General features: G+C 49.8%; 10 protein-coding genes across 10 annotated transcripts; 6 read left to right on the top strand and 4 right to left on the bottom strand.

The window, feature by feature from the left end:
* Positions 1-1,035: 1,035 nt before the first annotated feature.
* LTR64_003898 (uncharacterized protein) lies at positions 1,036-2,534 on the top strand (the record flags this gene model as incomplete). The annotated part of the gene is made up of 2 exons (XM_064898248.1): positions 1,036-1,140; positions 1,203-2,534. The coding sequence occupies 2 exons, from the start codon at positions 1,036-1,038 to the stop codon at positions 2,532-2,534; spliced, it is 1,437 nt and encodes a 478-aa protein (XP_064754205.1).
* Positions 2,535-2,994: 460 nt separating this feature from the next.
* Positions 2,995-6,522, bottom strand: LTR64_003899 (uncharacterized protein; the record flags this gene model as incomplete). The annotated part of the gene is made up of 3 exons (XM_064898249.1): positions 2,995-5,935; positions 5,983-6,091; positions 6,144-6,522. The coding sequence occupies 3 exons, from the start codon at positions 6,520-6,522 to the stop codon at positions 2,995-2,997; spliced, it is 3,429 nt and encodes a 1,142-aa protein (XP_064754206.1).
* A 1,148-nt stretch (positions 6,523-7,670) lies between these two features.
* Positions 7,671-8,104, top strand: LTR64_003900 (uncharacterized protein; the record flags this gene model as incomplete). The annotated part of the gene is made up of 2 exons (XM_064898250.1): positions 7,671-7,877; positions 7,928-8,104. The coding sequence occupies 2 exons, from the start codon at positions 7,671-7,673 to the stop codon at positions 8,102-8,104; spliced, it is 384 nt and encodes a 127-aa protein (XP_064754207.1).
* Positions 8,105-8,169: 65 nt separating this feature from the next.
* On the bottom strand, positions 8,170-9,933 carry LTR64_003901 (uncharacterized protein; the record flags this gene model as incomplete). The annotated part of the gene is made up of 1 exon (XM_064898251.1): positions 8,170-9,933. The coding sequence occupies one exon, from the start codon at positions 9,931-9,933 to the stop codon at positions 8,170-8,172; it is 1,764 nt and encodes a 587-aa protein (XP_064754208.1).
* A 640-nt stretch (positions 9,934-10,573) lies between these two features.
* On the top strand, positions 10,574-11,380 carry LTR64_003902 (uncharacterized protein; the record flags this gene model as incomplete). Its single annotated transcript, XM_064898252.1, has 1 exon — positions 10,574-11,380. One exon carries the CDS (start codon positions 10,574-10,576, stop codon positions 11,378-11,380), a length of 807 nt encoding a protein of 268 aa, XP_064754209.1.
* An 18-nt stretch (positions 11,381-11,398) lies between these two features.
* LTR64_003903 (uncharacterized protein) lies at positions 11,399-13,801 on the bottom strand (the record flags this gene model as incomplete). Its single annotated transcript, XM_064898253.1, has 2 exons — positions 11,399-12,430; positions 12,458-13,801. 2 exons carry the CDS (start codon positions 13,799-13,801, stop codon positions 11,399-11,401), a joined length of 2,376 nt encoding a protein of 791 aa, XP_064754210.1.
* Positions 13,802-14,089: 288 nt separating this feature from the next.
* On the top strand, positions 14,090-16,687 carry LTR64_003904 (uncharacterized protein; the record flags this gene model as incomplete). Its single annotated transcript, XM_064898254.1, has 2 exons — positions 14,090-15,547; positions 15,959-16,687. 2 exons carry the CDS (start codon positions 14,090-14,092, stop codon positions 16,685-16,687), a joined length of 2,187 nt encoding a protein of 728 aa, XP_064754211.1.
* Positions 16,688-17,523: 836 nt separating this feature from the next.
* Positions 17,524-19,157, top strand: GDT1 (GCR1-dependent translation factor 1; the record flags this gene model as incomplete). The annotated part of the gene is made up of 2 exons (XM_064898255.1): positions 17,524-19,027; positions 19,090-19,157. 2 exons carry the CDS (start codon positions 17,524-17,526, stop codon positions 19,155-19,157), a joined length of 1,572 nt encoding a protein of 523 aa, XP_064754212.1.
* A 403-nt stretch (positions 19,158-19,560) lies between these two features.
* LTR64_003906 (uncharacterized protein) lies at positions 19,561-21,361 on the bottom strand (the record flags this gene model as incomplete). Its single annotated transcript, XM_064898256.1, has 3 exons — positions 19,561-20,739; positions 20,789-21,202; positions 21,251-21,361. 3 exons carry the CDS (start codon positions 21,359-21,361, stop codon positions 19,561-19,563), a joined length of 1,704 nt encoding a protein of 567 aa, XP_064754213.1.
* A 578-nt stretch (positions 21,362-21,939) lies between these two features.
* MDE1 (Methylthioribulose-1-phosphate dehydratase) lies at positions 21,940-22,683 on the top strand (the record flags this gene model as incomplete). The annotated part of the gene is made up of 1 exon (XM_064898257.1): positions 21,940-22,683. The coding sequence occupies one exon, from the start codon at positions 21,940-21,942 to the stop codon at positions 22,681-22,683; it is 744 nt and encodes a 247-aa protein (XP_064754214.1).
* Between the last annotated feature and the right edge of the window lie 1,401 nt (positions 22,684-24,084).

Raw genomic sequence — 24,084 nt, forward strand, 5'->3', positions numbered from 1 at the left:
AGGCACTTCACACAGAAACTCGCAAGGTGGGCATTTGAGCCGAGAGGCACACTCGTAACCTTATCTCACATAAAGGTCGATGGGATAGGTGTGGACTTTGGATGATCCTGATGGACGAGAGTCTTTTGATGGCATGATCCGAAGAATGGCCAGAGAATGCACAACCGATTTCGAACTGCTAGTTACGTCATTGACAATATTGAAGCACTGTTGACGACTTGCAGCTCGGAGTGCTCGATCACAACCTCAGATCGGCTTGCTGATAAAGAGTTACTCAAAGAACACCCTACACGTACAGGCGGAAACAAATGATAACAGAGACAGGAAGTCTGGTCGAGTAGTGTTGATTTCCACAGCACCGTTCTTGCAAGCAGATATCGATCCAGCCATGTCACTATAATCGTGTTATAGCATATCCATTTACCCCATCTTGGCACGTTCCCAACACAAGCTTATCGGGACTCGCGGAATTGTGAGATCAAGCATTCTCGAATCCGGCCCCTATGTTGCACTTTTTGCAACCTCTTGACAAGACATGTCTATCGAGAACGACCAATGACTTGCCGAATGACCTGGAGATCGGCGACTTGCCTCTTTCCCTCAGAATTGTAGGCCGACTACGAACTTGGAAGTCTCTGGAGATGCCAATTATTGCTGTTGCAGACATGAACAGAGTCGCCACGCTCCCTGAACAGCACAAACGACAACCACTGCGAGTACATGAGTAAGCACGCTCGAATTCCTCCATGTTTCACATCGCGACTGCTCGCAGGTCCAAGCGTGTCAAGTTCGTGCCAACGCACTTGTCCGACTTTGTCGCATTTCAGTGGGGTGTTGATCGCCTTGGCTGCAGATCAAGCTCAAGATAGCGACCACTTGCGTATCATGCCGCTGTTGGGCTGTTGTAACAATGGTACAAGTTCGGCACATGATTGACTAGAAAGGTTGTTGCGTGAATGGGAGCATATATCCTGCAGTGGTACCTCGAGGGAAGACGTTAGAGGTGATAGCTCGTATTTTCCTGCGAGGTCCAACATGGCGCTTCTAAGCAAAGTCCGACGAATCGTATGGGGTGCTCCGGCTACCACAAAAGCAGAAAGACGACTGATCCTCAAGATTGACTTCTTCATCCTGACTTATGTTTGTCTTATGGCAAGTGACCTCCAAAGATCTGTACCCGCAGTCTATTGACTTCAACACAGTACTGGTGTAATTACCTTGACCGTGCCAATCTAAACAATGCATATGTCAGTGGCATGAGAGAAGCCCTTCACTTTAAAGGCACCCAGCTGAATCAGATCAACACAATCTTCTACGGTGGTTACCTCCTTGGTCAGATTCCAAACAATCTGATACTCCAAAAGGTTCGACCTCGGATATGGCTTCCTCTAACATGTCTGATCTGGGGCTTCTTCACACTCGGTACAGCCTTCACAACCAACCCGACTCAGATCATGGTGATCCGTTTTTTCCAAGCATTCTTCGAAGCGTCTTGTTTTGTTGGGGTTCAATGGATTCTGGGCTCATGGTACAAGCCATCTGAAATCGGCAAACGAACAGCAATATTCACCAGTTCCGGCCTGGCTGGTACTATGTTTAGTGGTATCATGCAGGGAGCTATTCATGAAACCCTCGACGGCAGCGCTGGACTCGCTGGGTTCAGGTGGTTGTTCGTCATCGACTTTCTCATCACATTTCCCATCGCTATCTATGGCTTCCTATTCTTTCCTGACACGCCCCTGTCAACATCAGCAAGGTATTTGACACCAGAAGAGCGCTCGCTTGCAGTCGAACGTCTTCCTGAAATCTCCAAAGAGCGTGGCGTTTTGGGCTGGTCGCTCATCCGCCGTGTCATTGCATCTTGGCATTTCTGGGCTTTTGTTCTTCTCTGGATTGCAAACAGTAACACTGAGATGTACTCTACTAACGCAATCATGCAACTATGGCTTCGATCTACAGGGGACTACACCATCTCTGAAGTGAACTACATTCCTACTTCGGTTTCCGGTATGGGTATAGTGGTCACACTATTACTAGGCTGGTACAGCGACTACAACCCAAGTCGCAACAGATGGCACGTCGGTGTCCTCCTGTCATTTACCGCCATCGCCTCTGGAGCCCTGATGCTCCGTCCACCTACCGAGGGTGCAAAATTCGCGGCCCTGATCCTGAACGGCTGCCAATTTGCTGGACAGACTGTGATGTTTGCGTGGGCCAACGACCTGATTCGCAGCGACGATGCAAAACGTTCCGTCATCATCGCTTGTATGAACATGTTCAGTATCGCAGTCTATATGTTCTGGAGTATTCTCTTCTACAATGTGACCCAGGCACCTGACTGGTTCAAAGGGAATTGGGCGATGATTGCGATGGGTCTGTTCTTGTTGATTGTTACGCTGGCGACCTTTACGTTACAGAGAAGACAAGAGCGGATGGAAGCGCTGGAGGACGCGAGTAGAAACATACGAGCGACGGAGGACAAGCTCAGTATGGAGGATGTGGCAGTGAATATGCGCGGTCTTACGAAGGTCTGACAGATATCAAGATGTTTCAGAGAACAGCTTGTGCAATAGCAGTTACTGAGAGTCCATATTGAAATTTCCTGTCTGCCTATTCTGTGCTGAGAAACTACTTGCATGACAGTGTTGTAACCTTGGCAACGATCTCTCACTACCGCCACATGATGTTTTCAGAAGGAAAAAAAAAACAGAAGGCTTTCACTAACGCATCGAGCTTCTTTGTAAGCAAACGAAAGAGAATCCACGAGGTCGCAGTAGTACCTATGACTTAGCCACGACTAGTACCGCTATTGTAATTACACATCTCCCATTCCAGCTGAATCATTCTCGCAGACTTCCTCCTCTCCACCTCCACCTCCACCACCACCATCATAACACTCGTCAACAACCGCATAATCACATCCATCCAACCCCAGCTCAACACCAAACGCAAAATCCATCACTCAACACGAACTCCACACCACTTGAGCAGCAGTCACCACGCACCAACCACTACCGTCACAACCACTCCAACCGCAATGCTAAGCGCGTAACGACTCCCAGACCACCAAAGAAGGGAGTCTACTCCAGCTCCAATACGAATCAATCTGGAGGCTGAGGAGGTAAAGGAAGCGATGGGTGAAGGTATCGTGCCGTTCGCAATGACTGAAGGTACTTTCGGAGCGGTGAGGTTGCCGTGTGTGGCGGCGGAGGCATTGGGGACTGAGGGTGGGGAGGCTGGCGCGGCAGCTGCAGGAGGGTTGTTGGCAGCGGCGGCGGCGGCGACGTTGTTGTTGCTGGCTTCAGGGCGCATACCTATTGGTGCGACGGGGCCGGCTGTGGGTGTGGTCGTGGTGCCTAGGTTTTGCATTGGCGCTGCTGCTGATGCTCCTGATACTGCACCTGGAGCGGCAATGGGAGCGGCAATGGGAGCGGCAGCTGGAGCAGAACCGGAAGCTGGTTTCGATGCGCCATTGACTAGAGCTGCGGCGTTCATGGCGTTCGCAGGAGCGGCGCCGCTGGCAGGCGAGGCATTGTTCATGGCAGCTGGACCACTAACAGGAGCAACACCATTGGCAGGTGCCATAGTGTGACCAGCGTGGACTGCACTTCCGGGTCCACCTCCAGCGACAGGCATAGTTGAACCTCCAGCCGGAACAGCCGAGTGCATAGCCATCTGCGTAACCATCGCAGCCAGCGCCTTGATCGAGCTCGTATGCGGCACAGTCAAAGTCACTACACTCTTACCGCCAGTTTCAGCACATACCTTACAATGTTTGACCGTCGTCATCATCGGCACCGTTGGCTTCGCAACAGGCACAGTCTTCTGCAGGTGCTTGTCGTAGCTCGCTGTACATCCGCAATCTGGCACTGTGATCGTCGTTGAACGGGTAGTGAGGCCAGCGGCGCAGGTTGGGCAGAGATCAACATAGTCTGTGCTGATTACTGTTACCGTGTTCGTGCCTGTGACGTTGTAGATTACGTCTTCTGGGTCGAAGTACAGCGGACCTGAGGTTGTAGTGATCCGTGACGAAGATGTGGACGTTGATGTCGCGGTTACTGTTATGGTATCCGTCTCTGTATCGGTGACGGTGCCTCCACCTATACCTGAGCGTGTTGTGGTCGCACTATCAGTCGTGGTAGGAACATCATCCTCGCCTGGCGAATCAATCAGCAGTGTATTGTTGTACAAACTGACCAAGATCAAGTTTGTATTTTGTCTTTTCGGAATCGCCCCAGAGGTGCCCTCAAGACCACCTTCAAACTGAACTGTACCACCACAGAACTGACGGTTCGCACCTGGACAACGGATGTTACAGCTTGCATCTGGGTAGTCGAGAAGGATATCGTAGAGGTCCATGGATGTGCTGCAGAAGCACTGCTCGTCGTGGGTAGCAGCGAAGTAGGCGTTGGTGATGTTCTTGCATGCTGCGGTGCACTTCTCATTTGTCATTGTGTCTGAAGTGAGTGGCAGAGAGAGGCCAGGCAAAGACGCGGGCGAGATGTCCGTTGGGATGCCGAAGCAACCGGCATAGACGAAGTCGTTGATGGTAGATGCTGTAGGAGCGGTAGTCGAGGTACCGGTTGACGAGCTGGAGGTTGTACCTGATGCGGTTCCTGGATTGGAAGAAGCACTAGAGGGGGATGTGGATGCAGTAGGTGTACTGCGAGTACTGTCGCTCTGAAAGCTCGAAGATCCCGAAGTCGTGCTCGTGGAAAGGCCTCCGGTTCTAATCGTGGTAGTACTGCTAGTGCTTGTACTCGTTGAGCTGTCAGGTGATCCAAGCAGTTCTGGCTCGACTCGCGTACAATTCACCGGTACTTCATCTTCATCTGTGCCTATAGCAAGTGCGCCACTCTCAGTAAGGCAGAAAACTGGTGCATCCGGAACAGATACATCTCCTTCTTCGCTCACGGTAACTATGAATGGTTCTGCAGGCGCATCGTCTGACAGCTGTAAGCGACCTTGGCCGGTGTTGACACCAACATACAGGTCTCCTGCCATCAAAGAACCGTCGCTGGTCAGCCAGAACTTAGTCGCTTCGCTCTCAGTCGTGACGAGCTTGCTGTAGCCATTCTCATCGAATGCAAGAAATTGGATAGCTCGCTTGGTGAGACGCTTAGCCGCTGTATCGACATTGAACACGATATAGAACTCTGAGTTCGTCACTTGAGGATCAGTAGAGGTGACGGACGATGGAAGGGAGGTTGCCGTGCTTGTGGCGTTGCCAGTGAGAGTAGCTGTTTCAGAATAGTCTGGAGGTACCTCTGACGACGTTGATGTGGAATTACCACCCATTGCAGGTGGGAGCGTGGTAATTTCACGGGAAGTCGCAGTCTCAGATACGCTGGATGTAGTAGTCACACTAGGTCTAGTGGTGATCGTTAACGGTCGGTACGTTTGTGGTGTTGGTATCGTCTCAATGAAAATGGACGTGAGTGTCGAATCTGCCGTAGATCGTGGGTCATCGGTGATCTGAGGATATCCGTAATAGATCAGACGAACTTGGTTGAACCCCTTGCGATACTGCGGCGTCCCTTGGATAAACTTCTTGAAGTAGCAGAAATTGTCTTTGGAAGAATGCGCGACACCACCACATTTGTTTGTTCCGTTGTTCTCGTTCATGTATGTGCAGCCAGCGACACAATCGGCCAAAGAGTCGACCTTGAAGCCAGGATATGGTTGTCCTACAATATCTGGGCCAGGTGGGTCAAAGTCACAGGCAACTTCGTACTTGTACTTCCCATCAGTAATGACGGAGAAATTGTATGTCGGGCAGAGTTCATCAACGGCTAGGTTTGGTGTGGAAACTGGATCCGCCACTGCCTGTGTTGCGGTACTAGGAGCCTGCTCACTTGCAATGTAGGTCCTGTATTCTGTATCACTCTCGGGGTCATCAAGCTGATAAACACGAACGTAGTTGACACTCCAGTATCTGCAACAAGGTTAACAAGCATCACAACCAGGTGACCATGCACATACGCGTCCTCAAAAGCTTCGGGAAAGTTGGCAACATAACTGTCGCATGTTGCTAGTCCAGTAGAGCCAGCACATGATTTCCCATCGTCGGTCTTCCAGACGAATGGACTGCCTGCATCAATTAGTACGTACTGAGGAGAGAAGTCAAGGAGCGAACGACCTACCAGCATATTCACCACAAAATGTCGTGTCGAAGATGATCTTATGACTCTGGAAGTGTTCATCGATCTTGCAATTGCCAACACCAAGCTGTGCAGCTGGAAGACCCCAGCTGCCCGGATCAGGCTTCTTATTGTCGACGTCCTCCGGCACTTCGGCACGAGGCCAATACCAAATCAAGATCGACTCGCTCGTCCACTGCATGGCATAGACACCTCCACCTGCCTGATTAAAGCCTTTACCGAAGCTCGTTGTTCGAGGATCGGAGACGCCGCAACCGACATTGTAATTCGGATAGTAGGCACAATTTGTGTTCTCCAATTCGCCGGTCATGACCGACGAGTCGCCAGTGATGATACATGTCTCATTCGTGTGCAAACTCATCACATTATTTGCGTTCTGATTAACGCCTTCTAGGATATCGACTTCTCCTGTAAATGGCCAATTTGGTCCCAGAGTCCAGACTGTGCTACGGTCAGCATTTTCGCAAGGTAAGAGTGGATTACCTACACGCAGGCCACGTTCCACAGATTCCTGCTGGTATGTGCTCAAAATCACCTATGAAAAGACCATGGGTGAAAGCTTGCTTCGAGGCAATGCGAACGGAAGGTCTTCCTGCGCCATCACCTCGTCCAGTAGTACTATCGATGGGTAGTACATCGACAGTATTAACCCGCATCTGTGCCGGACCATCCACAGATGTCTCGATTAAATTTTCGAGCTGAGCAGAAGACCGAGAGTAGTATGTCACAAATCCATTGGTTGGATCTCGTTCCTAGTCCTTCTTTAGTGTCTGAACAGTATTGTGTATTGGTCACTCACTGAAAAGAAGTCCCAGCCATCGAAAAATTCAAGCCCGAGTACTCGTAGGTTAGTTTGTATTCATGGCCGGTGAAGGCGGCTGCACGAGTAGCCAGTAGCGAACCACCCAACAAGCACGAAGAAATGAACGACATGGCTGCAAGCAACCGGAGACTGAAAACACAGCACAAAAGAGCGACGGCAGATAGTGAAAGAGGACATCAGCTATCGTAGCAGAGAGCAAGTCAATGTTTTTGTCAAAATATGGAAGGGATAGAGCACGGTCATTGTGGGTGGAGGTTGGAATGTGCATTTAGAGCTCTGTCAATACTTATTATTGGCAATATCCAGCCGGAAGCACGGTCACCAACCACGGTATCGTGTCAAACAAAGGGTGTATAGATCATCATAGGTGAGTCGAGGCAGCGCTCGTCCTCACGTCCATCTAATGAAGTGTGCTCGCCACATAGCCGTTTCAGTAACATCGTGAGTCTTGCTTGGGTGATCAGTGCTCAGCGTGCTCGATACTGGATGTTGTACGGACATCTAGGAGGGTTTCGTGTTGACAATTTACCAATTCGTGGTCCTATAGCAAGTGCACTTTATTGCAATCCCAAGCTTTGGTCGACCGCACAGAGGCTCAAAAGTCGAGAGCCTCATGACGTCATAGTCCGTTCATTCCTCCATCTCTCAATCATGTATTCTTCCATACTGAATCATCGTCCTGCATCATGCCTAAATCCGATGATCCTGAAAGCCATAACAAACCATGCACTCTTTGCGGAACGCCTCGTCAAGTTCTCGTTAGGTGCCAGATAGATGAGAGTGCACAGTGGCACTTCGTCTGTCCTGGCAAATGCTGGAAATCGGTATCTGGAGGCGTTGAGGACGCCAAAGGGTTCGAGGCTGAGCATCCATATTATAGATATGGTGGCATGGTATGCTGTCCATACAATGCAATCTCAACCATTACTAAGTGGTCGATTAGTGGAAAAACAAACACGCAGATGGGCCGTTGAGCGCAAAGAAGCCGAAGAAAGTTAAAGATCGGCAGAAGCTCGACAGAGCTGAACGCGGTGACGGTGGATCAGCAGAAGCAACCGCATCCGAGGAGGAGACGAATGTTGTGGTACAGCCTCAAGGGCAAGAAGCGCAGCGGCATTAAATCCTTAGTATCCAACACTAAAACGATCAAGCAGAATCGCGTCGGTAAACAAGAAGTTCAAGCTGTCATTCGCCGACAGCTTCTTCGTCCAGATCAGCGAGTAAAGACGCCTCCAGAAAGCTATGACTGGCCACATAGCTAAATCCACCAAATGGATCTGACTTCGAAAGTGTACGATTATGCTGGGTGATAAACTCGTTTATAGGTCGATCTGTGAACTCAGTCGCGAAATTTTCTCCGAGAGCAGGGTCAGTGATCAATGGTCTTATCGGTGGTTCGACCTCTCTTCGCTCGAGCTTTTTCCAATCAATCTTCTTGAAGAATCTATGCTTTTTGATAATGGCCAGATCGTTCAGGCCAACACCGAGCCGCTTTCTGGGCTCCTTGCGCAAGAAGCGTGTCAGTAGATCTTTGGCGTCTGGTGTAAGGAAGAACGGAAGATTCAGCTTCTGATGCATGATGTTTTGCTGGATCTTGCTCCAGTTACCGCCGCCAAATGGTGGTTTTCCGGTCATCAAGTCGCAACCCATAGCTCCAAGACTCCACCAATCGCATGCGAGACCATATCCTGGGCCAAAATCGGATTCCATAGATCCACGAATAAGCTCAGGTGCCATGTACTCGATGGTGCCCACCCCCAAGCTGTTGCAACGACTGCCGCCAGGAGTACCGACATCTTTGACGGCGACTTTGCTCAACCCAAAATCAGTCAACAGAAGATGACCATCTGCATCGAGCAGGCAATTCTCGGGCTTCAAGTCTCGGTAGATGACACCAATCTTGCGATGCAAAAAGTCCAGAGCTAGAACAATTTCAGCCATGTAGAAGGCTGTGACCTCTTCTGAGAAGAATTTCTCCAGCTCCAGGTGTCGAAAAAGTTCGCCGCCTTCAGCATACTGTAAAATCAGGTATAGTCGCTCATGATCTTGGAACGCGTAATAAAGATCAACAATAAAGGGCTGTCTATTGACGAGCTCGAGGATTTGACGTTCTGACATGGTTCGATCGACCACTCTCTTGTGGACCTTCAAAGTTGCCTTGCTTAGAGTCTTCTGAGCAAATAGACGACCAGTGGCTTTTTGGCGAACAAGCAGGACTGTACCAAATGCGCCGTCACCAAGACATCTGATTGGTGTAAAGTCATCGGCAGTCATCTTTCGCAGCACGGATGTTGCTTTCTGGTCTGCATCAACTTCTGCTTGACCAACTTTATCATCGAGAGAAGTGCTGACGAAGTCTCGGTCTAGAGGAACATCGTAGCTCACCATCTCTTCTGTCGAATCATCCTGATCGTCGGACGCACCTGTAGTGCTCGGTGTTCCAGATCCGATTGGTCGTTGTCTCGAAGTAGACCGACTGCGGACCTCAAGAGCTTCTAGCTGGGCTCGTAGGCCCGACACTCCAGGAGATTGTGGTCGAGAATAGTTTAAGCCTGGCAATCGTGGTAGAGGCGATAGCACTCGAGGCGTTGGTCGTGAAGAGCCATCGGAATCTTCAGCACCGGAATCTATGGGAGTAAAGCCGTGCACAGTGATCGGACTTGCAGTTCCATTGAGGGCAGTTGGCTTTTTGTTCTTCTTTTTCTTCTTCTTCGCAGCATTGGATAGAATAACACTTCCTGCAATACCAGAGGGACGTCCCCTGTCTTCAAACTCGCGATCTCCTTTTGACTCAAGCCTGTCAGGCGTAGGTGGAGGGCTAGGCTTGGAGCGCATCGGGGTAATCTGTGGCTCGTCGAACCCATCCATTACTCCCACAACAGAATCGTCGTGGTCATTGTACTGCGCGGTGGCGTCCGGACGTTTGTCGTCCGGTTGGAATTCAGCCATCTTTCTTGACCGTAGAGACTGCCTGCCAAATCGTGCAGCCTTTGTGTTGTTCTCCTTGATGCGAACAAGGATTTTGTTGGCCTTTCCACTCTCTTAACCCAAATTTCTATCGGGCAATGCTCTTTTCGTCCGCCTCTCAGGACGGACCAGACACTATTGGCCAACCAAACCCGTCCAAGGCTGTAGAAACCGAGCAAATGCTCAAGAAAGAAGAATTTCCGCGCTGCACGACATTGAAGTTGAAGATATTGTCAAAAATTGTTAGCTCGGCGAAGCCCATAGGTATAATCGTTTGTTGAAATGTCGCGTTTGGTATAGATGCGGACGTAGGAGCGGATGCAATGAGGCGACGAGTTGAAACAGGAGGAACGTGTGTTGGAAAATATCAATACAAACTGAGCAGATGATTGACGCTGGAATTCAGATGTCCACCAGCCAGCCAACTTTTTACAGGTGGATCTAACCACCTGTAGTCCCCGGACTTGCCAGCATTTCTCCACGTGGAGGAGAATTGGATCGTCTATGGTAAATTCCACTTCTTGTTAAATACGATCGTGTTCGCGTAAGCCTTAGGTGTCACTGACAAAATTTGTGACGGAACGAACAGCAACCCACGCGTCGCAATCTGACTGTGCTCGCCATGGACCATTCTATCGCAAGTACAGACAAAGTCATTGTAAAAGGCATCCAATTCGAGGCAGTAGCAGGCCTTGATTGCTGGGGACGCCCTGGCAAGGCTCAACCCATCGAGCTAGAAGTACACCTGACACCACCAGGAGGATTGGAGGCCGCTGCACAAGAAGACTCTGTCGCCTATACGATTGACTATGGAAAGCTCTACAAAGCCTTGAAGGCCGCTGTATTCGGTGGCAAATTCGAAACCATTACGCAACTCTACCAGGCCATAAGGTCGTCAATGCCAGATGTCATATCGTGGCATGTTCACCTGTCGTTTTCAAAAGCCATACTGGCAGCTAAAGGTGGGCTCTCTTTGACGTGGACTGGTCAAACAGATGAGACTGGTGCCGCGATCGTGACGCAAGTCATGGTCGTACGTGACATTGAGTGTAGGTGTATAATCGGCGTAAACTCTCATGAGCGGCTTGAAAAGCAGAGTCTGTCCGTCACTCTGTCGGTATGGGGCATCGAAAATCGTTTAAGCCCATCTATGCTTGCCGGAGTGAGCCTAAACCCATCGCTAACGCTTACATACCAAGAGATGGTGAAAGAGGTTGCCGAACGTGTTGAAGGTTCAAGCTACGAGACTATTGAGGCATTGGCAACGGCAATAGCTCAGATCGTCACAATGGGCCATGGCTTCGACAATGCACGTGTCACAATTGAGAAGCCAGGTGGATTGGCTGGAATGGGAGCCTCAGGAGTCACCATCGGGAGGACGAAAGCATATTTTGAGAATAAGGATTTCTGGAAGGTCAAGAGGCCTTGAACAGAGACACACTTGTACCTACGTGAGGTCTATAAAAGTGATCTTCGAAGTCCGCGATGGTGTCAAATCCACTTCTTTCCAAGCACCAGGCAGGCTATCTCGGGAGGCAGCGAACCTCTTGCTTGCTATATGAGCTTCGCAGGCAGAAATCTTTCCACGATCGAAGTCGTATAATCGCCCCTTGTGCTGTTCTAGGTTATGCGACGTTCCTCTTGGTTCTGCGTCTTCTTCGGGACGAGACACGCGGGCCTCGTGGTCATGACCAGTAATTGCCTGTGTGTCAAAATATATTAATCCGGATTCGGGGTTGCTATGGTTTAGGAAAAACGACTCGATTGAGGGCAGTACCTGCTTGCTACCCACGAAGATTACCTCCTCGTCATCTTCCGTCACCGACTTTGTCGATTCTTGCATGACAGAAGACGAAAGAGAAGGTTGCGGAGGCGCTTCTAGCTGCGTTGGCGCCTTTGCAAGTCTGTCTGCGTTCAGGCCATATTGCCTCGAGGTCTGCTTGTGTTGCGTGACACCCACTGGCCATTCGAACTCTTCGTCCTCGTCCTCATTCAAGTTAACATTACTGTTCAATACAGCTGGCATCGTTTGTGTTCTGGACAGTGGTCTTCTCGTATGCGGCATACGGGGGTTCTGTAGCATACTATCGACGTCCCCTAGCAAAGAGGACACCAACGACTGCTTCGTATTCACTGAGGTGTCTGCGCGGGTCTGTGGGACCGCTTTCGTTGGCCTGAAATAGCTCTCGATTTCGGATGCTGAGATAGCGACAGCACTGACGGGATACGACTTTGTCCTCTCTATCGTTTTCTTCTTTCTTGGTGTAGTCTTTTGCGGCTGTGCGTTGTCTTTGGCATTCTCTGTTGAGGATAAACAGGACGAGTGAGCTACTGGCAGGTACTCCTTCAGCGCACCGTGCTTCATGCTCTGGTCGATCTTCTCGATGGTCCTGGACGTCGTTTTCGTTTGCTGTCGGCCCTGGCGAGTCGTGGACTTGACTTGACAGGCTCGAACCTTCCCCTGCTCACCGACCCATTCCTGCATGATGGTCGGCATACCACATACAAGCAAGGGCATGGGCACCCACCATCTCTCGGTAGCCAAAGGATCCCAGGGTGGTCTCAGCAATTTCTTCGTCGGACACGAGGATTCTTGGCTGCTCGCCCCTGCACCGACTTCCTCGCCGTCTCCATCGTGGTCTCCTGCTTCATCCTCAAGCTCGGCAAATTCGGGATTCTCTTCTTCAGAATCAATATTCAGGCCCACCACATCTGCTGGTATCGCCGAAAATCTTAACTCTGCGACTCCGTCCATGATAAAGTGTTGTCTCTTGTCGCCGAGAACCTTCAAGGAGTATTCACTTTCATTAATCTGCTTTGTCCTTAGGTGATGCTGGAACAGAGGTTGAGCAAGACAGCGTACGAACTTCGTCGCACCTCCCTTGTATAGCCAGTCAAATGTCATACCACAGTAATCGCGTAGGGCCGGGATGTCGATTTCTTGGTCCCACCATTGCAACCATCGAGTTTCGAGCTTCTTCGTGTCCTCTTGCGATGATACAGCTGGGTCAAGGTAATAGCCCAAGATTGTTCTATTCGGGAAGTCCTCTGGCACATCCACAGTCTTGTGCCTTTTCGCAAAGTAACCACTTTCGTTCGTTTCTAATTCGTACTGAAGCCTCTCTCGCCATTCTCGTAGCCCCTGCTCATCAGAATTCCTCACAAGCTCAATAAGATCGTGGCCGAAGCCAGCGCGAGCCACTGAGCAGGATAACGCAGGTCCGAAGCCTGGCACCCCCTCGTGGTAATCACCACCACTCAAGAGAGCAACTAAAACCATGCCTGCTTGATCGAGCCCGCTAGCTTCCTCGATCTTGACGGTGTCTAGCACAGTCACATGCGTAGGCGCTTTGTTCCCTTTCGTGCCTTCTTTGCTCCAGTCTCGTAGGGTCACAGTACTTCCAAACATGATAGCGTCGACGTCCTGGCTCATCACAGCGTCCACAATGCCGTGCTTCTGCAGTGTTGCACATTCTGCCTCTGCCTCACCAGGAGCTGTGTGGTGAGGGAATTGAAATCGTGCGACTAGGTTCTTGGACAGCTCATTCGGCACACATGTTCCATAGCGGCTCACGGTCTTGCCTCGTTTTGTTAGTGGCTTGTTCTTGCCGTCGTAGACGAATACTGGATGAATAGGTAAAGCCAATAGTCTTAGTAAACGAAAGAACAACGTTCGTAAGGCTGGATTCTTTCCACCTTGACCTCCAACTTGAGTCTGAAAATTCCAAATCGCAGCGTCTATGGCTATGCGTAAAGGTCGCTTATGCTGCGTAAAGTGGTCGATTGCGAGTTTGGCAAGTGCTACTCGTTCTCCTTTGCCGATCTCTTTCAGCAAGCCAGGTATACCCATGACCACCTTATGCTTCGCTGAAGCTTTAACAGTAGAGATCTTCTATCAAAAGCAAATCGCGTTCCCTAGCCTTCAATGTTCTGCCATCCAATATCCACGCATTTGAGGCCGGCGTTGTCACTTTAGATGCACTAGCTGCCTCTGTTAGCACTTCCGTCTCCACAGAAACGTGCGCGTTCCCGCCGAACACGAACTCACGTGGAGTCGTAACTTCGAGGCAGCAACTGTGAATGAACCCAATGAAAGGTTAGCTGGTCCTGCAGTGCTTGCAGCTGGCGTTGGCCAGCTATGGCCTCACCGACAAAGTCGCCTACTAAGCCTCGTGCAGACCTCCGTCGAGGTTTATCGAGATCCGAGAACGAGACCACGCCCGTCACCCCTCCTACACGCTTTATCTCCTCCAACTTATCTACTCCAGGCTCAGCCTACGGCAAGGAGGACGATGCGGTAATCATAGAGTTGTCACCTCGCTACCTGAAAGCTGGGATCGAGGGAGAAAGCCACCCACAAATTCGATATGACTTCACACCTGAGAAAGCGCAGAAATTAGGTGATTACAGACAGTATCTGCCAGGCTATACACGTCAGGAGAGCAAGAATGGTGCGTGGGGAGAAGGTCACGAACTATGGAGAAACGATCTGAAGAACTTCGACCTCGGGTTGTTGTCAGACAAGGTAGAACGGGCTGTGAGGGAAATCTACAACAAGCACCTTCTGCTAGATACTGGTCACGCCAGACTCGTGCTTGTGGTACCGGGGCTGCTGCCGCATCCAGTACTTGCGACAATTCTACAGACGATTCTTGAAAGATGGAGTTTTCCTACCGTTACTCTCTTCCCCACTCCAGTTACTGCACTGGTTGCAGCGGGCGTGCGGTCTGGGCTTGTGATCGAAATTGGATGGGAGGAGACGACCGTTACAGCAGTATACGAGTACAGAGAGGTCTTTGCTAAAAGAAGCACAAGAGCTTCGAAGCTATTGACGAGGAAGTTCGTGGAATGGGCAGAGAAAAGGCTCCCTCATGGATGTATGCTGGATCTCGAGACTGTAGAAGAGTTTCTTGCTAGAATTGCAAGACATGTATGTGACGACAAGGAGAAACAGGCTGCCGATAACACAGGCACATCTGATACCATAGACGTTCAATGGCCTACGAGCAGCTTTACACAACAAGTCACATTCTTGAGGAGTGAACTGAAGGCAGAAATTCAACAGTCACTGCTGGGCAATGACATTGAAGAGGAGGGACATGCCGATGATGAGGAGCTTCCTGTGCAGCAAGTCATATACAATGTCCTCTTGAACCTGCCTCCAGACATCAGGGGTATCTGCATCTCTCGAATGATGTTCATAGGAGATGGAGCCGATCAACTAGGTCTCCAGTCCCTAATTACCAAGAGCTTTTCTCGTCACCTCGAAGCAAAAGGCTGGTCAACAATACAGGGCAAGAAGGTGCGCAGGAGACGCGAAGGACTATCAGAACTGGCACAAGGTCGTGTACAGCCTGTTGACGTAAGACATAGCGATACCATATGGACGGAGAAAGCAGAGACAGAAGAGAGATATCTACGTGAGAAGCACAAACACATTCAGCCAGCTACGTACGGTGTGGTACGACAGATAGATACGTTAGGGTCATGGGCTGGCGCAAGTCTTTTGGGCACATTGAAGGTGAAAAGTTTTGTCGAGATCCAGCGAGAACGTTTTCTTTCGCATGGGCTGGTAGGTGCGAGCCGAGATCTAGATGTAAGTGTGCTGCAGCAACGTATGAGTACAATTGGCCTTCGACCTAAGGCAGGCGAGAGGACGAGCTGGACTTTAGCTGGCTGGGGTTGAAATTTTTGTTTGTGCACTGTTTGAATACAGGCAGAAAACACTCGAGGAAGGCACTTGTCACTCAGAGTGCCTCGCTCTTGGACGTTTGCGCATGACGCTGCGAGGCGGCAGTATTGCAGGTACCATATTGTGACAAACACAATCACCCCAACATTTCGACTATTTGGACTATTCGACACCTATTCTTCAATCCTAAAACAAGCAATCTAGAGAACAAGTATCAGAAGTTACTACCACTGGACGTGAACATGGCCGACAGAGCACAACTGCTGGTAATTCATTGAGTACTTGTTTGTGACACAGCTGACGTACATCTCGCAGCTCAATACGCAAACAGCCGACACTCCTCCCGCATCGCCTACTTCACCTACAGAGTACGATCAAGCGTTGGCTAACCGACAGCCACGCATCCAAATCGATGAAAATGGCGTTCATGACTTTGATTTGAGACGGCGCCAGAGCGAGGCGGCTGGTTCCAAAAAGTTGAGAAAGTTTAGTCGACAGAGTCAACCCAACAGTATCTCTTCGATGACAGACATAGAACGAATACCATCCAACGGCAGTGACACCAGCTCTCTTCGCAAGAGATTTTCTGCGCTACTCCCTGGTGGCAAGAGCGAAGTACAAAAGGCGAATAGCATCCGATCAACGCGCACATCCCTCGAGGTTCAAGAAGACCCGCTGCCTGAGACGAAGAAGGAGTTGGAGATTCGTCTCAACCATCATTTGTCTGAGCTCGACATTCTCAAGAAAACGATAAACTCGGCGAACGATGTCATACGGCAGCATTATGATCGTTACGAGATCATGCAGACACGAGGCTTGACTGACATGACACGTGCTATGCAAATGCAGGAGGACTTGATACATCAAGCCCGGAAGAACCGTGACTCGTGGGTGGAATTTGTGTCGTTCCATCGGCGACAGATAGTAAGAATCAAGCACAAGCGGATCGAGATTGAGCTTGACGCGGGACTCGAGCCAACGCTACCACAGGTGTACAAGCAGTTATGGGGGGATGATGAATGGAGTCGACTTTTCATGTCTTAGCACGCTCCTTCCCATGGCACTGTTGAAGTTGACCTGCTACGACTACATCTTATTGGGCGGCATTTTCTTCCAAGACTTACATATTTGAATACAAGACGGCAGTCTGACTGCTACTCTTTATCAATCTTTGCTTTTGGTTGCTTGTTTGCGTGTTGCTATCTTGGCTCCAGCTGCCTGCTTTGTCCATCAAACCACATTGTACATGAGCGAATCTTGGCTGCCGTAAGTAAAGACTGATGCTAAGAGTGAACATACCTATCAAGCAGAGTATGGTTTGGTTTGCATCGACCATTTTGGACTTCTGTTACCAGGCTGTGGTCAACAGAGAGAAGAAAAGGAGCAGGAGGACTTCAATCTCAATTTAAGTTTTCGCGGCTCAACGTCCAAGTGGATCGACGCAGGCACCTGAGCACTCGCAAAATGGTTCGATTGGCTGTGATACCGAGTCCCCTTGGCGGCCCCAGACAACCTAAAGTTCTAGCCTAACTGCGAGTTTCTGCGACGCTGCATGGGTACAAGGGTTCTTTTCAGTGCAAGTTAATTACGTCTCAATTCTCAAGAAACAACAGGGTAGTCACACAGCGCAACAACGACCCAGCTTTCTTCCATCTTTCGTTTGTCCTACTACATGACTCGTCAGTCTCGCACCATCTAACTCTAGATCTTGTCTATATACGTCCTGCTTTCTTCGACGAGCTAGCCAGTGCCCCTTGCCGTACAGCCTCATCAATCGCCATAACTCTCGAGTCTGCCAGTAGAGACACAACTACGAAACATCCACTTGGAGAACAAAAACATAGTCCCCGAGCAGTAAGAGTAAACCTTGTGCCGTTACGATGAGACCGCAACGCCATGGACAATCATTGTGTGCACTCTTGCTGCTTTCACTCGTCTCCTCAGTCATCGCAAATCCTTTGCCTGCAGAAAATGCCGCCTCGGTGGCAGCTCCTGAGGCAACGGCCAAAACCAACAACAAGCCCAATCCAATAGGTACACACCACGCGCCTGTTGATGGCAAGGATGGAATTCCGCATGAGGGACCTTGGGTGGAAACCAAAGCAGACCGAGAACGAAAGAAGACCAAAGGTCCAGCTGCTGGAAAAGATGATGGCTCTGCTTCGGAACGTACAAAAGCAAAAGATGGCAAGAATCGTTATCTCAAAGAAGATATTCCACAGAGCAATGGCGGAGTCATGGACGACAAGAGCCGGACTGGTCCTGTCGAAGGTACGAGGGGTACAGAAGGCGGTATAACTGAGAAGAGCAAGACGAAGGTTTCGGTCGATTCCGATGCAAAGACACCAGATGCACCAAAAGAGCAGCCGCCGCTGCCACATAGTGAAAAGGAGAAGATGAAGACTACACCTGAAGAAGACACCTCAAAGACCGCCCCCGAAGATGAAACCAAGAAGACACTGGAAAAGCCAACAGATCTGCCCGACAAGCCGATTAGTATCCCTACCACTGAGAACCCATCGACACAGAGAGACAACACTGTTCCATCGGACGATCAGCGATTCAAGACTCATCCATCTGCAGTCCGACCTGATACACCCACAAATTTGCAAAAAGAGGACATTGTCCAACCATTGCATTCTCTCTTCCTGGCTTTCACCATGATCCTCTTCTCAGAAATAGGCGACAAGACTTTCCTGGTAGCCTGCCTGATGGCAATGCGTCACGACAGACTACTAGTTTTCTCCGCCGCCTTTTCCGCTCTCATTACCATGACCGTTCTCTCCGCCGTCCTCGGCCACGCAGTACCCACCCTCATCCCAAAATGGCTCACCAACTTCCTCGCAGCTGGCCTATTCCTCGTATTCGGCATCAAGATGCTCCTAGAAGCACGAAACATCAGCCCGGACGAAGGTGTCAGCGAAGAAATGAAAGAAGTCGAACAAGAGCTAGAAGAAAAAGAACACCAAGCACTCCGCAGATCGCGCAGACGCTCAGACATGTCCCCCTACATCCTCGAGTCCGGTCGTGGAGGCGGCATCAGAAAAGGCCGATCAGACGGCCGACTCCCTTCACCCCCCGACTCCCCCACTTCAGAAACATCATCACGATCCTCCTCCCCATCCCGACAGTCGACACTACGCAGAGTCACAGACGGCATCAACAACCTCTCCAGCCTCCTCCTTAGCCCAGCCTGGGTCCAGACTTTCGTCATGACCTTCCTAGGAGAATGGGGCGACCGCAGTCAAATCGCCACTATCGCCATGGCTGCTGGAAGCGATTACTGGTGGGTTACGGCTGGTGCGCTGGGAGGACACGCGATTTGCACAGCGGCGGCGGTCATTGGAGGGAAGGCTATTGCGGGTAAGGTGAGCTTGAGGACTGGTAAGTGCTTTTCCCCCATATCTATGTCTTGATTTTGAGACGATACTGACTTTTTTCTGCAGTGACTATGGGTGGTGCTATCGCCTTTTTAGTCTTTGGTGTCGTGTACTTGTTAGAAGCTATATATTAGTAGATTTTGTGTGTATCAACATCGATATAGGTCTTACAGAGACTGTAATCCAAGAACATTCAACGTGCTGACCATGCTCTGATTCTACAATGCACTCCACTCTGTTTCCTGTGTAATTTTTCTGCCTCAATGCTCATGAAGCTCATCAGTGCCACTTAGACTTGGATTTATCTCATCATATTCGTGGATCATACGCACTAATCAGAAAGGCATTAAACACTGATACATTCGCTCTTCATGACAGAATAAATTGATGGCTCGTCATTGTCTTTCATCATCTCGAACACATGCTACGTGGCTGAAGCAACACATAACGCTCACTTTAAACACGGCTCGCGTTTCGGCTTGCTAAGAGGTATTCCACAGCAGGACACCAATTTCAAATGCTTTCGTAAATCCTGAATCACTCTGGCTTGTCAGAGGATCGAGTTGTCCTCTTGTTGACCTCGTCCTTGACAGCCTCAGCACCAGATGCGACGGCGTCAACAGCTTGATCCTTAACCTCTGTAGCTTTCTCCTTGGCTTGCTGCGCCGTCTTCTTGATATCCTCCTTAGATGGAGCAGCGGCAGTTCCAGAACCAGCAAGGAGTGCAACAAATGCAATAGTGAGAGCGAGAACACCACCAATACCACCAGCGACTTCAGGCATAAATTTAATCGCCTCAATGGGGTCCTTCTTCGCCAAGGTGACGAAGAGGTCGAGTTTCTCCCTGATATAGGTAATTGGATCATCCATGAAGACAAGGTCACGAGGAGACTTGGGCTTCTCAGAAGGCTTAGGCTTGGACTTGGCCTCTTCAGCGTCCTCAACGGGCTTCTTGACGTCGAAAGTCTCAGCTCGGAGAGCAGCAGCATCAGCGATGGAATGACCAATGTAGATGTTGTCAAAGGTAATGTCTGACTGCATGGTCCAGATCTCGAAGCCGATCGCACCCATTGACTCGAAGTTGGCAGGAGTCTTGTCCTCAAAGTAATCAGGGTTGTTGATCTTCTGTGGTGCCCAAACACCCTTGTAGGCTGGATTGTCGATGTATGGTGCAGTCCATTTGCCCTTGTACGCTGGATTCTTCTTCATTGGTGGTTCCCATTTGCCACAACCCGAAGCCTCCTCGCACTTTGGATTTGGGATTTGTGGTGGAATCCAGTCACCATCCTCTTCATCATCCCAATCTTCTGGCTTCTCCGCCTCCGGGTCGGGAATGGTCAATGGTTCGTCCTCGAGCCAGTCATCTGGTTTCTCGGCGTCTTCATCAACGATCTCGAAAGGGGCATCCTCATCCCAGTCCTCTGGCTTCTTAGCTTCTGGATCTGGAATTCGAGCTTCATCGACCCAGTCTTCAGGTTTCTTGTCGTTGGGATCGTCGATCTCGGCAGGTGGGTTGACGGCAGGGGAGAAGTCCTCGAGAAGAGTACCGTTCTTCATGGATTTGTTATCAATCAAGAGCTCCATGGTGTTATCCTTCTTCACAATCAGAGTATAAAGGTGTGAGAGTTTATCATTCTTGATCGAGGGAGGGCTCTTGAGGTGTTTCTCTTCGTACTCGCCGGTCTTTGGGTTCTTGTGCTTGAAGATAAAGTGAACCTGTACTTGTCAGAACCTTTGTTCTTATCGTGTAAAAAGTAGGACACACCTTATTTGTAGTTCCGCATTTGTCGGGACCAAACATAATCACATATGGTGAAGCATTGGAGAACTCGTCAGAAGCCAGCTTCTTGTCGTTCCTCAGCAGTTTCATATATGCACCACCACACTCGAGGCCTTTCTGTAATTTGACCTCGTACTGCACAACCAGATCTTTGCCCTTGTTATCGATAGGCTTATCGAATTTGGCAGAGATAGCATGGTGAGCAGCAGGGTTTTTGACAACAAGACCCTTGTCACCAACTATACCAGGCAGTACCGATGGCTCTTCGACGGACCACTCGCCAACATAGGCCCAGTCCTCGTCCGATTTGGAGTCCTCCTTCTTTGCATGTGATGGCTTCCACCGTGTTTCCCAGTCGTCTGTGAACTGTTCGAGGAAGGGCGCTTTCAAGTTGGTAGGCTAAGAAAGTTAGTTGCTTCAGAAAGTAAGTTTCTCAGATCAGCTTACTGTAAAGGTAGGCCTCTCAGCAACTGAGGTGTCGGTGCCAGAAGCATCAGCCTCTTGTGCATAGCCTCTGCTGACCAGCAGCGCACATAGCGCTGGTGTGATGTACTTCATCTTGGGATAGACAGAGTACCACAATGAAGAGAGCAATACTATCTGAAGCAGAAAAAGCCAAAAGCTCAAATGTGAAATTCGAACTTATGAGATCCGCAGCGAAGAGGTGTCCTCTCCGGGATACAGTGACACTAAATTCAAAAGTGTGCAAGTGCGACCTGACGTGCAGTTTGAACACTTTGCCGTAGTGTATCGCAATGTGTATGCTCAAGTCCGGCAATATTCTCGTAGTATCACAATGCAGACTCGCTGAAGTGGACTGAGGGATTCACGAAACAACTTCAGTTACCATACAAGAAACTGTCAATATTTCAATTTATACCCTTATAGCCCCCAAGGTGTTAGGTCTACCTGGTAGCTAACGCGTCAGTGAGCCTGATCCTATGACAGCCATGCTGATTTTCAGTTGAAGGACAACCCTCGGCCACAGATGCGATCGCGTTGGTATAGTCCTTGGCAGTCGCGCTAGAGTATGACATTTTGACACGTGCTTCGTGACCTGGCAAGTCGCTCTTTCTGCAAATTCTAACAGAGGTGTCCTCTCGTTCAGGTTGAGCGTCTAATCGATTGTGAGTAATATGGCCGACACAAATGGAACCGACCGCATGTCGGAAAGCAATAGCAGTGATCACTTGGTACAATCCGAAGACCCAAACCATCCAGCAAACCTAATTCCAGACCTATGCAAAAGATTCTTCTACAATGGCTGGTGCACAGGTACTGGTGGTGGGACAAGTATCAAGCAGGGCAACCATATTTTCATCGCACCCTCCGGAGTACAAAAAGAGATGATGAAGAGCGAGAATATTTTTGTTATGGAATATCCTACACCTAAGTACCCCCCATCAGACCGCAAGTACATTCGCAAACCTCCGGATTTGAAGCCGTCAGCATGTACACCGCTCTTTCTCGCTGCTTTCGAACGAGGAGCCGGATGCTGTATTCATAGCCACTCTCAATGGTGTGTGTTAGTCACTTTGCTAGTTGAAAAATTGTATGGGATAGAGGCCTGTTTCGAAATCAGCCACATTGAGCAGATCAAGGGTATTCCAAAAGGTCCTGGTAAGGGTATGCTCAACTACCACGATACTATGCAGATTCCAATCATCGAAAACACCGCTTTCGAGGAAGATCTCACAGGTGCTCTCGAGGAGGCGATAGAGAAGTATCCGGATACTTGTGCTGTTCTTGTCAGAAGACATGGTATCTATGTCTGGGGTGACACTGTCGCGAAAGCCAAGACACAGTGTGAGAGTCTTGACTACCTGTTCCAGCTAGCAGTAGAAATGCATAAGCTTGGTCTGCCATGGGTCAAGGAGTGACTGCAGTCCGGACACCATCAGAGATCAAGATCGCTATTCTTCAGTGAATAGAAGAATAAGCAAATAACTCTGAAACTGCGCGGTAGCTAACATTGGATGCAATTGCCTCAACACTCACTCTTGCACACTAGACAACCTCTTCGATGTTCCTCCCAAAACTCAGCAATCTCGCACCCCTTTCTTGACGGAGCACGTTCGCTCTTGCAACTACGTCCGAATTCATCGACCACCACCAATTGCAGAACATTTTCTCACCCACTTCCCAGTTGTCGCTAGCAAATGGGTCACTGCCTGAAATCCGAATACCTTCAGAGGAATCCTCCATATCATAAGCAAGGTCCAATAGAGCTGTTGGAGTTCGTGCATTTGGGGGTCGCAGATCAATCGGCTGAGCAAAGACTAATATTAATTTGTCTCTCACACTGGGCCAGGGTAGTATGTCCAGAACAGGATGGTGAGGATAATGACGTTGTGTCAATGTAGGGCGAAGATTTATGGGGAGATGCGAGAACGAGGAAGGAGATAAAGCTGAGCCATAGAACGGTGAAGTCGCATCTAACGACCAGATAATCGAGTCAACCTGCAGACTCTTCGCGACTGTCATTACGCCACGGAGAAGGTTCAATTCGAGTACAGGCAGATGGACCTCATCGCCTGAGAAGCTGAGCACATCGTCTGAAAAAGGTTGAGTATGGTCAATGATATCCGAGGGTATGCTTGGTGCTGGAGATGGAGGCAGCCACGGTAGTGGAAAGGTGAAACAAGCATCGACGGCCGCCAACGTGTTCGGGTCGAAGCAAGCAAAATCTATCGCACTCGCGTCAAACAGTGTAGAGTCGTGGTCGATTTGAGTCAGATGGGACGGTGATGGAGTGATCATCTCGCTCGTGGATACAGTGGCATCGGCCCTGTCGTCTCCTGCTAAAATTGTACGCTCAAGGTCACGTATGTGTTCCTTTCTTCTCCTGCGATACCGTCTTTGTGCGATCACGTTAAGTATTCTTTTGCGTTCGGCGGGATCTGCATCTATAGATGGTACCTCGGGCTCTTTTGTTTTGCGCTTGCTGCCACTCGACCCCATTGCTGTCGAACGACTATGAGCCTGTGAGGAGATTGTGCACTTTCAAATGAGAACTGGATTAGCTGACCTGTTCGCACAAGCCATAAAGAAGAATGGTGAGCATGGTGGGAAATGCGAGATGAGAGCCTACAGCAGTGGTGTTACTGGCCAGGTCAAGGCCAAGTGCCATAACGTTATGCTTGCATTGGCGGCTCGGTTCTGCAGGGCACGTCTTGGCAACCATTCGCTCTGTCAGCACCAGTTTCGTACTCGTAATTTGAACTTCACCTCTGCAACGAACTCTCCTTCGCTGAATGTTCGAACATGGTTCTTTCAATCGT

The sequence above is a fragment of the Lithohypha guttulata genome, assembly GCF_036872675.1.
Source record: "Lithohypha guttulata strain CCFEE 5908 chromosome Unknown scaffold_3, whole genome shotgun sequence".
Classification (NCBI taxonomy): domain Eukaryota; kingdom Fungi; phylum Ascomycota; class Eurotiomycetes; order Chaetothyriales; family Trichomeriaceae; genus Lithohypha; species Lithohypha guttulata.